Below are 12,578 nucleotides of genomic sequence, written 5' to 3' on the forward strand. Positions count from 1 at the left end.
TAAAATTTTTTTTTTTTTGGTTTTTTAGTTGATACATATACACATATATAGGTGGGTTGGGGTTCAGTCCGCCTAACCGCGACCCAAAATGGATTGGAAAATTCTTAACCCGCCTAATGGTGGTGGGCTGCCCGCCCTCGTCCCACTTAATGGTGGTGTTTGTAGCGGATTAGCCTGTTTAGACATTTCTAGTAAAGAAGTTGATTGATAAAAAAGATTTTGTTGAGGGGAAAATCAATAAAAAATGATGTAAGAATAATTTCGATAGTTATATCAAACACAAAATAACTCATTTTATCAAACGATTATCCATACATATTTAATATGATTATCCATCATATTCTATACTATTTATTTCAATCACCAAGCGAAACCATGCAATAGTAGATAATGGTCATAGCTAAATAATTAAATGAGTTGTAGAGCTCAATCTCAATTTAGTATTCCCAATTATTCGGAGTGCGGGCGATTCGACTAATTAAATCAAATTATTAAATTAAAAAAAATAACATGCCCAATTAAAATTTAATTAATATAAAAAACAAATATTATTTATCTAAAGAAAAGAATTTTCTAATTTTCGACCGTTGCATTACCTTTTTAATTTTTGGTCATATATGGACGAAGATACGCTCCCCCTTTCCTTTCGACCATATAAAATCACCACTGTTGTCTTGTTGGGATTCAAAATCGAAAATCGAAAATTTAAAATTTCGCCGCATGTGCATGTGCTGTTTTTACTGAGGATCCGAGGTAGAAATTTAAATCTCGAGCAACAAAGGAGCACGTGGCAGGCGCCTATTGGCGGAATACTTGGAAGAGAGTATGTATACAAGGTTCGAGGATATGGGAGTTTGAATTTGTATCGTCTTCTCTCCGCCTTCAGTATACCAGATGCATTTTCCTCTCGACTGTATGTGAGAGAGAGAGAGAGAGAGAGAGAGAGTCGAAACCGTTCGAGGTCCGGCGTCGTTTTCCTGTCTCAGGTGAGACCCGTGTGTTTTTCTTCGTCATCTTCCCTTTGTTCGATTCTTCTGGATGTGAATATGCAGTTGGTGCATAAAAGATCCAAACTTTTTGACACAAAAATTATGTGAAATGGAAGAGACATGCTTTGTTTGGACTTGTTGTCCTGCTCATTGTGTGTCAGTGTGTGTGTATACATATATGTACGCTTAATGTATCTCTCTCCCTGGCACGCAGTGAATGTGTAACTGTGTGGAAGAAATGGGATTCAGCTGCTTATTGTGAGATACATACAGGAATTTCTTAACGATGTGACACAATTCGTAGTATTTACTAATTATAGAATTCACTGTGTGTGGAAATAAATTAATTTTTCTTGTAATTTCATTTACGCAAAAGTAACAAGAAGTCCAAGAATAGAAGAAAATTTATTTGAATCTGGGATTTTTCTCGTGATTTTAAATTTTGCCCTTTCTTTTTATGTGGTAAATACTTATTTTTCTCCGAAGGCAAGTAAAATGGAGTTGAAGAACAAGGGGTCGTCACACTGGTGGTGGTTGGACAGTCCCAACAAGACTAATCTGAATCGGTCCCCGTGGCTTCAGTCCACGCTTTCGGGTAAAAACATACTCTTTAACTTTCCTTCGTGTTCCTTTCGTTTAGTTTTTAGATGACGTTAGGACTGTTGATTTTGATTTATTCGGCTTTAAAGTTAAGGCTTTTTTAAACACTTGAACTTGATGATGATAGAATATTGAAGTGAAATGGCTATGAAATGTTTGGTTGTGCTTTATTATAGTTGCTCTCCAAGATTTCATCGATGAGCAGAAAAAGGTGCATTCTTTTGGGTGTGACTACAAGTTTGGTTTGTTCTGCAGGGATTAAAATCTGACTGCTATGATATCGTTTGTCATCCGGAATACAATTCTTGGCTGTATGAGTGGAATTGCTGTTCTCCTCACATCATCTTTTACCATCTTTCTTTGTTTTTTGATCAATTCAGGGCTGTTGAATATTAAAAAGTAGGATATTACGTATATGAGTACTGCCTGCTATTTTATTAAAGTATTCCTTGTTGAACATATCTTAGTTCATGTATGTGAATGTCTGCTTGCATGTGTATTTCCTCGTTTCATAAGCTGTGTAACCAGCGGATTTAGAATGCATGTCGTATCTCATGCTCAGGTCATGGCATGCGCTATTACTGCAGAGAGATGAATGTGTGATCCATACCAGCTGGAAATTCTTCACATAGAGTAAAAAATCCCAGAGAAGGCCCGTATATTGTTGGTAGATGTCACCTTTCACTTCGATGACCATCTAGACCCTTCCTAATTTTACTGACATTTCACATTTTCTTTCCCTTCGATGACCATCTAGACCCTTCCTAAATTTACTGACATTTCACATTTTCAAAGCATTTATATTTTTCCGGTAACATGATGTTCTTTTTTTGCAGAGCTAGACGAGAAAACTAAAATGATGCTAAAGCTAATTGAAGAAGACGCGGATTCTTTCGCCCAACGTTCAGAAATGTACTTCAAGAAAAGACCTGAACTCATCAGCATGGTTGAGGATTTTTACCGTAACCATCGTTCCCTGGCGGAGCGATACGATTCCATAAAACCTGAATCCGGAACTCGGCTCCAGTCTACATGGTCATCTCCATTATGTTTCACCAAATATCGTCTAGAAAAATCACTGAGCCTAACTGATAAAGCATACGATAGCTATTCTGAGATGTATGGACCTGAAGAAACCGATGAATCTGAGGTTGAAGATCCAGAAGAAGAAGAAATGGTGCAAGAAAATATTGAATCCGAGGCAGAAGAAGTTTCGAGTGTTGCTGTGGACGTGGAACTGATGAGGCTGCGGGCAGAAGTGGAGAAACTTAGAGAAGAGAAAGAGTTGAACACGAAACAACTAAGTCAGAAGGATGAAGAGAAAAGGGAGGTCATCAGGCAGCTAAGTCTAGCTATAGATTCACTTAGGGAGGAGAATACGAAGCTAAGGAAGATTGTTGCTGCTAGAGCTACTCCCAAGAAAGAATGCCCCGTGGAGTTCAAAAACACGAAAGGCAATTTCCTTGGAAGATTGTTCAATGGATTTGCAAAAACACCGGCTAATATAGTCGCTCTTTAGTGTCCGTATTTATGTTCACCATTATGTATGATATTAGGAATTCCAAACCATTATGTATGATATTAGGAATTCCTTTGGAACTGCAATCAACAATGTAGTGTGCGCCATATGTATTCTTTTTTGTGTGAAGTTAATTTACATTCTATTCATGTTTTGCATCAATGAATCATCACTTCAATAGTTCAATTTCTTGATAGGTCTTATATAAAGTTTTGTTGCAGTCGAGCGCCAAGAATTCGACCTTCATCACCCTGATTGATTCCATTGATCTTATCAAAAGTTTCCGACCATGAAATCAGATTCAAGTTAAGTCGGTTCGATACTCTTTAAACTCCAGCTTACTGACATATGGTAGAATTCAAGATTATTTGTAATCGTGTAAAAAATTGTATACTTTACCCAAAATGTATAAAATTGTTATCTCAGCTAAGGTCTCTAGTTTGTGAATTGTGCAGAAATTTTGTAAAATTTAACAAATATTTTTTAAAAATATTGAACGGTGCAGATATATCTGTTCATGCTTTCACATCAGTGAAACGGGGAACATCTCATACCCCATTTCCGCGAGCAAACTCTATTAACTAACACAACTACAAAACAGGGAAACAACAATGATTCAAATCTACACAAATAAGTAAATATATCGAAAAGGGTTTTAAAAAATAGAAAAAGAAAAAACTTCACACCTCAGCACCAAGAAACACTAGCCATGAACCCGAATGCCACAAAACACAAAACCACCGCCGAATTCAAGAAACCTTGCACACTCAGCCGAAATGTTGAAGAAATCTGGCAAAGTCCCAGTTGGACCGAATGCCACTTCGGGGCCGGAAGCCTCCATTGCGTCAGGATTTGGTGGGCTTGGACTTGAGGGTATGATAGGGAGTGAAGAGTCACTTGGAGAAAAGCGCAGGGCCACCAGGGGAAGGAAAGAGAGGAGTAATATCAGGAGACAATGCTGGTGGCGCAGCTAATGGGGAGAAGGGATCAGGCAACAACGCCGGTGCCGCAGAAATTGTAGAGACTGGCAGTTCTTTCTGTACTGAAAATGATGGTGAAAATGCCATGAAAAGGGGAGCAAGAATGATCAAGAACTGTGTAATTGAGTAAGCCATTTAAGTAATGATAAGGAAATTCAGTAGCCTCGTGTTACTCTGGCTCAAAGATCAAATCTTTTTGCAAGATTACTGAAATAAATGCAGTTGTGTTTATCAAGAAATGAAAGGATGAATGATTTGTGGGGTGGAACCATGTCACACAGAGAGTTTAAAAGAGTGAGCAAATTATTGGGCCAAAGGTGATAGGTGGCGGGATGTGACTGGGGGAGACGCATGTTGGAACAGCCAGACATGTGGGAGAAATCGACAAGAGTAGATAAATGCATTTTTTTTTTGTGGGAACACATGCATAGTGAATTGGTTGGTCCTGTCTTTTTCCTAAATGGCCGTATGCAGACATTCACGAGTCCGTGAAATTCTTGGCTAGGTGAAGCAATTTGATTTCTAGATGGAATTATTTGAAAGAATATTTGACCTGTTTCTTGGTTTTCATTTTTCATTTGATGAGTTTTTGGCTTACTTGCTGCTAAAACGTTTAACTTGGAGAGTGTTTTTTGGGCTTTCTTGGCGTTAAATACTAACTCCAATCACATGGTCTATGTCAAATGAGGTGTCTAAAACTATGATCATTTGGTATATTATATTAGGAAAATAACCAAAATTCATTGGACCTTTAGTTGAAATGAGAAAAGGGCTTTCAAAATTTTCAATTAAAAAACTAACTGGTGCACGTTATTCAACCAAGTTGAATTTGAAGTCTGAAGAGGACAAAACAGAACAAATATTTTCAAATTTAGTACAAGTTTGGTGGAGAGGAAAAATAAATAAATTAATTCCAGAATCTATTCCATATTTGTTTGGAATTTATTGCCTTATAAGCATTAGGCTGGATGCATTATATCTCGAGGGAAATTGTTTGGGCCACTTGGAGTGATTAGAGCATGATAACACAGTGGCTGGTTTTCTCAGACACTGTCTGGAACTCAACTATGATGTCACTTTGACTATATAAAACTTGGTGATACACCCTAACGCTTGTAAAATGAACTGAGGAAATATGTACCATCGTTCATAAAGGCTACGAATATGCCAAAAATATATTTTTATAGTTAAAACCATGAAGAATATAATTCAATATAATATCGAACCAAATTTGAACCCAAATGATTTCATCCAGCACACGACTTCAAACCATAATTTTAGTCTTGTCAATTGAGTTCAAATCAAATGCCTCATATTTGGACTACACCTCAAGTAGAACACAAGCACATTATATTCTGTTTTTTTCAACTTTAAGATGCAACGTCACTTCAAATTAACACAAAAAATTATGTGAGAAGATCTTACAGATCAATTTTATGAGATAAATATTTTATTTGAGTCACTAATAAAAAAATATTATTTTTTATGTCAAATCACTTTTTATTATAAATATGGACATCGTTAACCGTCTTACCAATAAATATTCGTTAAACCATTTTACAAAAATTTATTCACAAATTAATATGCACGCGATGCATGAAATTCACCCTTTAATAAAATCCATATTCCAAAAAATACCGAGGGTGATTAATGCACCAAGTCTACAGAGTACCATGTATATATATATATATCGATTCGGTTGCGACTTCTGAAATATAAAATTGTAGTGGTTGCTCTAATTGACTTTTCTTTTTTGGCAAAGATCCAGGACTAATTTAAAGGGAAGGTCATCCGTTAAATAACCTCTCTACCAAGCAATTTGCTTCTTAGCTTCAAGAGAGCATAAACAATCTTTCTGGACAAGAAAATCCGTGCCTAAAAAATTGATCACAGAAACATTCCCACAACCCTCTCAGAAAAAAAAGGAAAGAAAGAAAGAAATACTCCCACAAAATGTGACAAATAATACAGGACTGGTTGAACTAATGATCGACCTCGGATGCTTGACCGTTCATATTAGAACCCTCACTGCCTCCCGTGGTCGGCAATGGAGTATTCCCTTGGTACATCGGGGGTGGTGGAAACATTGGTGGGGCACCAGTAGTAGGGGTCCCAGCACTTCCCGGAATCAATGGAGCAGCAGCAGTGAAGGGCCTTTGAAGACCATCCACTTGACCAGGCAATGGGGCACCAGAGGGAAGCAACATCTGTGGCATAGGATGACCATGCATATAACCTGGGACATTAAAAACAGTTGCTATCAAAGTCTAAGATTAAGCATGTAATGAGAAAATGAATAGCTTCTCTTAGCTAGCAAGCATCTGATACAACACAATTTTACTAGTGCTACAATATAGAAACTCGCCACTGACAGAAAAGCTAGAACTCATTAAAGACCTGATTCCAAGGAACAGTGCCCCGAACATAAAAGACAAGAAAATGCAAGTAAGAAACAAACTCCGGCAAGAAAAAATACTGAATGGTATTGGTAGTTTAAAATACCTGGAGGACCGGACATTGGTCTTGGCAAAACTGGAGGCCTCATTCCTGGTACTAACATGGCACCCGCTGGGAACACTCCGCCTGGAAGTGGAGAGGGTAGAAGTGGCAGGCCAGGCCTCAGTTGATTATAAGGAGCAACAGGAGGCCTAAACGCTCCAAGATGTTCCTTTACTTTTTGATCTATTAAACTTTGATTTAGTTGTGCCTCATATTGTTGATAATAACTTCGCACATTTGCCTGCTCAGTTAAGAAGTAAAATTTATCGCATACATTACCTACAAGCCTAAAGAAAGGAACAAGAGCTAGAGGAACACAAAGGGGAAAAATACCTTGTGTTTGTATCCGGCATTATGCTGTTTTCTAACTGAAGGCTGCAGTGACATTCAATAATGTTCAATACAAATTAAAAAAAGAGGACGTAAAAGTATTGATATAGCATTTGAGTCGGGTTAACTTCAAAGAACCTTATTGATTATGGATATCCCAAAAATTTTGCACGGTTAACAGAGATATAGCATCAAAATTTATCCAATCTCCTACCCTTTCTTTCTCAGCTAATGAACACAGTTTGCTGCTCAGCTTAGGGAGTAAAAGTAGTGAACCCAAACAGCCGATGAATTACAAACATGAATTCTGATGTTCTTAGTTAAGTGCACACTTACAACATGTATGAAACTATTTCAATAATTATCCATTAAAAATTATTCTAATGGCAGTAAAAAGCTGTTAAAAGTAGCTGAAAATAATTGACATAAGGGAGAAAGGTAACCCACAGAATCATGCGTGAGGTATGTGTCGCAATAGTCACAATAATACCTGAGAAAAAGAGGAAAAATATAACTAAATTTGGAAGGAAAAAAACCAAAAGCCACTCAAGAAAAACCATGTTCAACCAATTAAAGGAAAAATAATAATTAGACAAACAATTTACCTGGGCATTGCGTGATTAAGCTAAGCGAAAAGAAATCCTGCGATCATTTGAACAGAATGGTCAGACAACATATAATCCTAGATCATGCGAAAACAACTTCAAATCAGCCGGAGAAAATTCTTTCATGCACGCCATTAAACGATTCTTATAAAAAAAATTCTTGGCTTACAATCAAATAGCAGCTCTTTGAAACTGAGGAGAAGCTGAAGCAGAGGAAAACCCTAGCGGGGGATTGAATATCTGGGACTGGAAGTGTCGAGCGTGAAAATTCGGAGTAAGAAGCGCTGATAAAGAATCACGCTTTTTTCAAATATAATAAAGATGATTGGTTAGATGAATATCCGATCCAGTTCGGGCCTCTTCATGGGTCGGATCCAGGTTGTACATAATATGACTTGAAATCTATTAAAGCACATTTTTAAAAAAAATCTATGATATATTAGTTTATTTTTTATTTTGATCCTATATATATTATGAAATTTCTGTAACGACTCATTGTAGGTCCAGTGGACCGCTCATACGGCCCACTGCCCCGATCGACCCAAGGCTATCTCGATCTTGGGCTCCCTCAAAGGGGCCTTTTCCCTCACGGGCTTTCCATAGGCGTCGTACGGGTTACTCATAGACTTCTCCAGCCCAGGCACTGGAGCTTGGGTCGAATGATTGACAAACTATATTATCCATGAGTTTTTCAAATTTTCCCTTTTATATCCTCTCTAGGGGGCGGAAATGACTACTTCGAGGCTCAAAAATTGGTGAGAGCCGTAATTTTCGTATTTTATCTCTTCAGGTGTTAACTCTATTTGAAGTCAGGAGATATTGATGGTTAAATTAGTTTCTGTTCATATATGAGACAGAAAATGCTGATAAAGAAATTGATGAATCATGTTAAACATGGGGCACGATTTAGATTTAAATATTTGATTCAAATCGAGAAACCAAATGAGAGTAGTTTAAAACCGACCGAATCGTTGTTCGATTACCCCTAATTATGATGCCATGAATCCTTTGGTGTCCGATTGAAATAAGAGTGTTTTCCAATCCATTTCCTTTGTAATAATTACATTATCCATCCCAACTAACCAGGTGGTTATTCGAGTGCTGGCATTCAACACTGAACAACTTCTTGAGCCACAGGGAGCGAGAGATTCTAAAGACCAAGAAAGGATAGTACTAGAGACAGAATTAAGCATTCGAGAGATTGAGAGACAAAAGGTAATAATGTAAACTTGTTCAAGAGTGTTTCTAGTAAGTAGATGATAGAAGCAAGAGTGAATAAGTTATTTTATATTGCCAAATTCATCAATCAATAATATTGCTCCTCCCTGTGGACATAGGTCGATCTTGACAGAACCACCTAAATCTTGTCTCTTCTTTATTCATTTTGATTCATATTTCATGTAGTTATTGATTTTCTAGATCAAATTGGTTAATCAAATTGATCGTAATATTCCCCACAAGTGACATCAAGAGCCAAGTTTGTGGTTCGATTGATTGAAATCAATGGCTGCCAAGATCAAGATCGAGGTGGAGAGGTATAACGGGCAGGGTGGCTTTGGCTTGCGGAGGAGACGAATGTGCGTTGTGCTTGTGCCACATAAGTCGCAAAAGCACTTGAAAGAATGAAATTTCTTTCTATACACTTAATGAGATATCACACTTACACTATGAAAGGAATCTAATTTATTTTTTATTTACATTTTCCTTTAGATAAAATTGTGTTTATTAAATAAGAGAGTTTTGTCTTTCTAGACCATAGATATTCATGATAAGAACTCTAGATATGATATTATTGTTTAAAAGAATTTATTTCTAATAAAACTCGTGTTTTCATATTTTGTAGAATTCTTTTTATGGAATAAACCCCATAGCAAAGAAAGTCTGTAAATAGAAGAAAACAGTCGAAAGAAAAAGGTTTTTAGACGACGAGAGAAAAAGAGAGATGAAAGAAGAAATGAGAATCATTGTAGCTCGTCGTTGTTTTGGTTCACAAACGATGCACTTTTGCTCTCTCACTTTGTTAAGAGAGTTATATTTTTTTTTATTCACCAGTATTGTTTTTGTGCAAACCGAAAGGATTTTCTAGTGAATATTTTGCTATGAGGTATCGTACAAGTGTGTTCACTTGTGAATAATTTTTTGTGTCTTATTGTTGAGGTGGTGGCCGAGATTTTAAAGGCACAAGTGAAGTGTTGAAGAGTCAATAAAGGAAGCCATCCACTTAAGTGTAACTAACTAGTGTTAGGAGAGTTAGTTAGGCCAAAAACTATTTTTTTGACTTGTGAATAGGCAAGAAAACACATGCAATAAATAGTGGACCTACTGTAAAGATTCTTCCTTCTTCGGGATAATGAAATGCTCCCTGATTTCTTCAATCTTCTTCAACCTCTCACTCATTGCATAATCGTTTTCATTTTGGTGAATTGTATCAACGCATAAGAGCTATTCTCGTAACAATTGGCATCAAGAGCCAGGTTCGATCATTCGCTTCGATCATTCGCTTCGATCTTCGATCATTCGCTTCAATCATCTGATTCGATCAAGAATGGCGTCTGCGAGATTTGATATTGATAAATTCACGGGGAAGAACGACTTTGGGATATGGCGTCTCAAGATGCGTGCTCTTCTAGTACATCAAGGTCTTGAGGATGCTCTGGAGGGTGAAAAGAAACTATCAGAATCAATGTCTGATAAAGAAAAGAAAGGGCTCCTCGACAAGGCTCACAGCGCCTTGATCTTATCTCTCGGTGACAAAGTTTTGAGGGAAGTTTCAAAAGAGAAATCGGCTGCAGCAATTTGGCAAAAATTGGAAAACATGTACATGACCAAATCCTTGGCAAACAGGTTGTATTTGAAACAAAAGTTATACACCTTCAAGATGTTGGCAGGGAGATCTTTGGAAGATCATCTTGATGACTTCAATAATATCCTTCTGGATCTTGAGAATATTGACATAAAGATTGAAGATGAAGATCAAGCTTTGCTTCTCCTAAGATCATTGTCCAGTGATTTCGATAACATCTCAGATACATTAATCTATGGGAGGGAAACATTAACTCTTGAAGAAGTGCAAGCAGCATTGTTCTCTAAAGAACTCAAGAAACGAACGGAAGGGACTGTTGATGTGCGGGCAGAAGGCTTGAATATCAGAGGAAGAAGTAAGAAGAAAGAATTTAAACCGAGAAGTGTTAATAGAAGCAAATCTGTGGATAGAAGGATATGCTTTCTGTGCAAAAGAGAGGGACATATCAAAAGGGATTGTCCCGATCTCAAGAAGCACAATCTGGACAAGAAAAATGATCATGGAGATGCCGATGTAGCCTCAGAAGGATATGAGAGCGCTGAAGTTCTTTGTGTAACAAGTGAGGGAACAAGTCAAGAATGGGTTCTTGATTCGGGTTGCTCCTTCCATATGTGCCCTCAAAAGAACTGGTTTCTCTCATACAAACCATGCGAAGGAGGAAATGTATTGCTTGGAAACAACAAAGCATGCAAGATAGTTGGCATTGGATCCATAAGACTTAAACTTGCAGATGGCACTGAGAAAGTCTTGACTGATGTTAGGCATGTACCTGAGTTAAAAAGAAATTTGGTGTCAGTAGGGATGTTGGATTCCCACGGTTTTTGTTGCAAGGTTGAAGATGGAGTTCTCAAAGTCTTGAAAGGATCATTAGTAGTAATGAAAGGAAGGCTTGAGAATGGTTTATACCTACTGCAAGCAAATGCCATTACTGCCGACACTTCAATTACAACAGCAACAGATACACAACAGTCAAGAGCACAGATTTGGCACAAGAGATTAGCCCACATCAGTGATGCAGGGCTCATGGAGCTCAGTAAACAAGGCCTTCTTGAAAAAGATCCAATGATAGGAGTCCAATTCTGTGAGCATTGCATATTTGGCAAGGCAAAACGATTGAAGTTTGCCACTGGAATTCACAAGACCAAAGAAACTCTAGACTATGTTCATAGTGATCTTTGGGGCCCCTCTAGAGTCTCCTCAAAGAGTGGTGGAAGGTATTTTCTATCATTGATTGATGACTACTCACGAAGAGTATGGATCTACATCCTGAAAAACAAGAGTGATACATTTGGAAAATTTAGAGAATGGAAAGCACTCGTTGAAACACAAACTGGAAGGAAGCTAAAGAAGCTACGAACGGACAATGGTTTAGAATTCTGCTCAGAAGAATTCAAACAATATTGTAAGGCAAATGGCATAGAGAGACATCTTGCAGTGAAGGGAACTCCACAACAAAACGGTTTGGCGGAACGCATGAATAGAACTATTATGAAGAGAGTAAGGTGTATGTTGTCAGATGCTAACTTGCCAAACGATTTCTGGGCAGAAGCTGCTACAACAACTGTATACATCATAAATAGAAGTCCATCCTCGGCAATTGAGTTTAAAACTCCTCTGGAAAGATGGTCAAAACAACCCCCAAATCTGAGCAATCTAAGAATCTTCGGATGTGTGGCTTATGCACACATTAACCAAGGAAAGCTAGAACCCAGAGCCTTGAAGTGTATGTTCCTAGGATATCCGGAGGGTGTCAAAGGTTTCAGATTGTGGTACAAAGATGAGGGGAAGTCCAAGATAATCATCAGTATAGGTGTGGTATTTAGAGAAAATGAGATGTATCATCCACAAAATCAAAGCTCAAATGATGATCAACAATCTGTCGAAGATGAGAAATCTCAGATTGAGGTGGAGCCACCTGAAACATCATTTGAAGATTTAAAGGAACTGTTTGGACAAGGAGTGGATTCTCAGATTCAAGCCAGTTCTGAGGCAAAAGATGATTACTGGCTGACCAGGGACAGAATCAGAAGGAACATAACACCACCTTCTAGATTCGGATATGCAGAAATGATGGCATTTGCCCTCACAACAGCCACTGAACTTGAAGGTGAAGAACCATTGACCTTCAAGGAAGCAATGAGCAGCATTAACTCACAAAGATGGTTAGAGGCTATGAAAGATGAACTTAAGTCTCTGTAAAAGAACCAAACTTGGGATTTGGTTGAGAAACCAGTGAAGCAAAAGGTGATAGGC

The 12,578-nt window shown here is 37.8% G+C and overlaps 2 protein-coding genes across 2 annotated transcripts; one reads left to right on the top strand and one right to left on the bottom strand.

The window, feature by feature from the left end:
• Window positions 1-695: 695 nt before the first annotated feature.
• LOC142543692 (protein NETWORKED 3A-like) lies at window positions 696-4,184 on the top strand. The gene is made up of 3 exons (XM_075651094.1): window positions 696-986; window positions 1,476-1,584; window positions 2,426-4,184. Exons 2-3 carry the CDS (start codon window positions 1,485-1,487, stop codon window positions 3,106-3,108), a joined length of 783 nt encoding a protein of 260 aa, XP_075507209.1. The 5' UTR covers window positions 696-986; window positions 1,476-1,484; the 3' UTR covers window positions 3,109-4,184.
• Window positions 4,185-5,859: 1,675 nt separating this feature from the next.
• LOC142543693 (U1 small nuclear ribonucleoprotein C-like) lies at window positions 5,860-7,821 on the bottom strand. The gene is made up of 6 exons (XM_075651095.1): window positions 7,692-7,821; window positions 7,523-7,559; window positions 7,365-7,407; window positions 6,921-6,962; window positions 6,591-6,828; window positions 5,860-6,324 (listed from the first exon to the last, which is right to left on the bottom strand). The coding sequence occupies exons 2-6, from the start codon at window positions 7,528-7,530 to the stop codon at window positions 6,071-6,073; spliced, it is 585 nt and encodes a 194-aa protein (XP_075507210.1). The 5' UTR covers window positions 7,531-7,559; window positions 7,692-7,821; the 3' UTR covers window positions 5,860-6,070.
• Between the last annotated feature and the right edge of the window lie 4,757 nt (window positions 7,822-12,578).

Source organism: Primulina tabacum, chromosome 4, assembly GCF_025594145.1.
Source record: "Primulina tabacum isolate GXHZ01 chromosome 4, ASM2559414v2, whole genome shotgun sequence".
Taxonomy (NCBI): domain Eukaryota; kingdom Viridiplantae; phylum Streptophyta; class Magnoliopsida; order Lamiales; family Gesneriaceae; genus Primulina; species Primulina tabacum.

Bases quoted from the DNA above. Each gene is read 5' to 3' on its own strand.
- LOC142543692 (XM_075651094.1), top strand. From the start codon at position 1,485: ATGGAGTTGAAGAACAAGGGGTCGTCACACTGGTGGTGGTTGGACAGT. The intron at 1,585-2,425 runs GTAAAAACATAC...CTTTTTTTGCAG, and splicing joins GCTTCAGTCCACGCTTTCGG to AGCTAGACGAGAAAACTAAA.
- LOC142543693 (XM_075651095.1), bottom strand. The intron at 6,829-6,920 runs GTATTTTTCCCC...TTAACTGAGCAG, and splicing joins ATGCCGGATACAAACACAAG to GCAAATGTGCGAAGTTATTA. The intron at 6,325-6,590 runs GTATTTTAAACT...TTAATGTCCCAG, and splicing joins ACCAATGTCCGGTCCTCCAG to GTTATATGCATGGTCATCCT.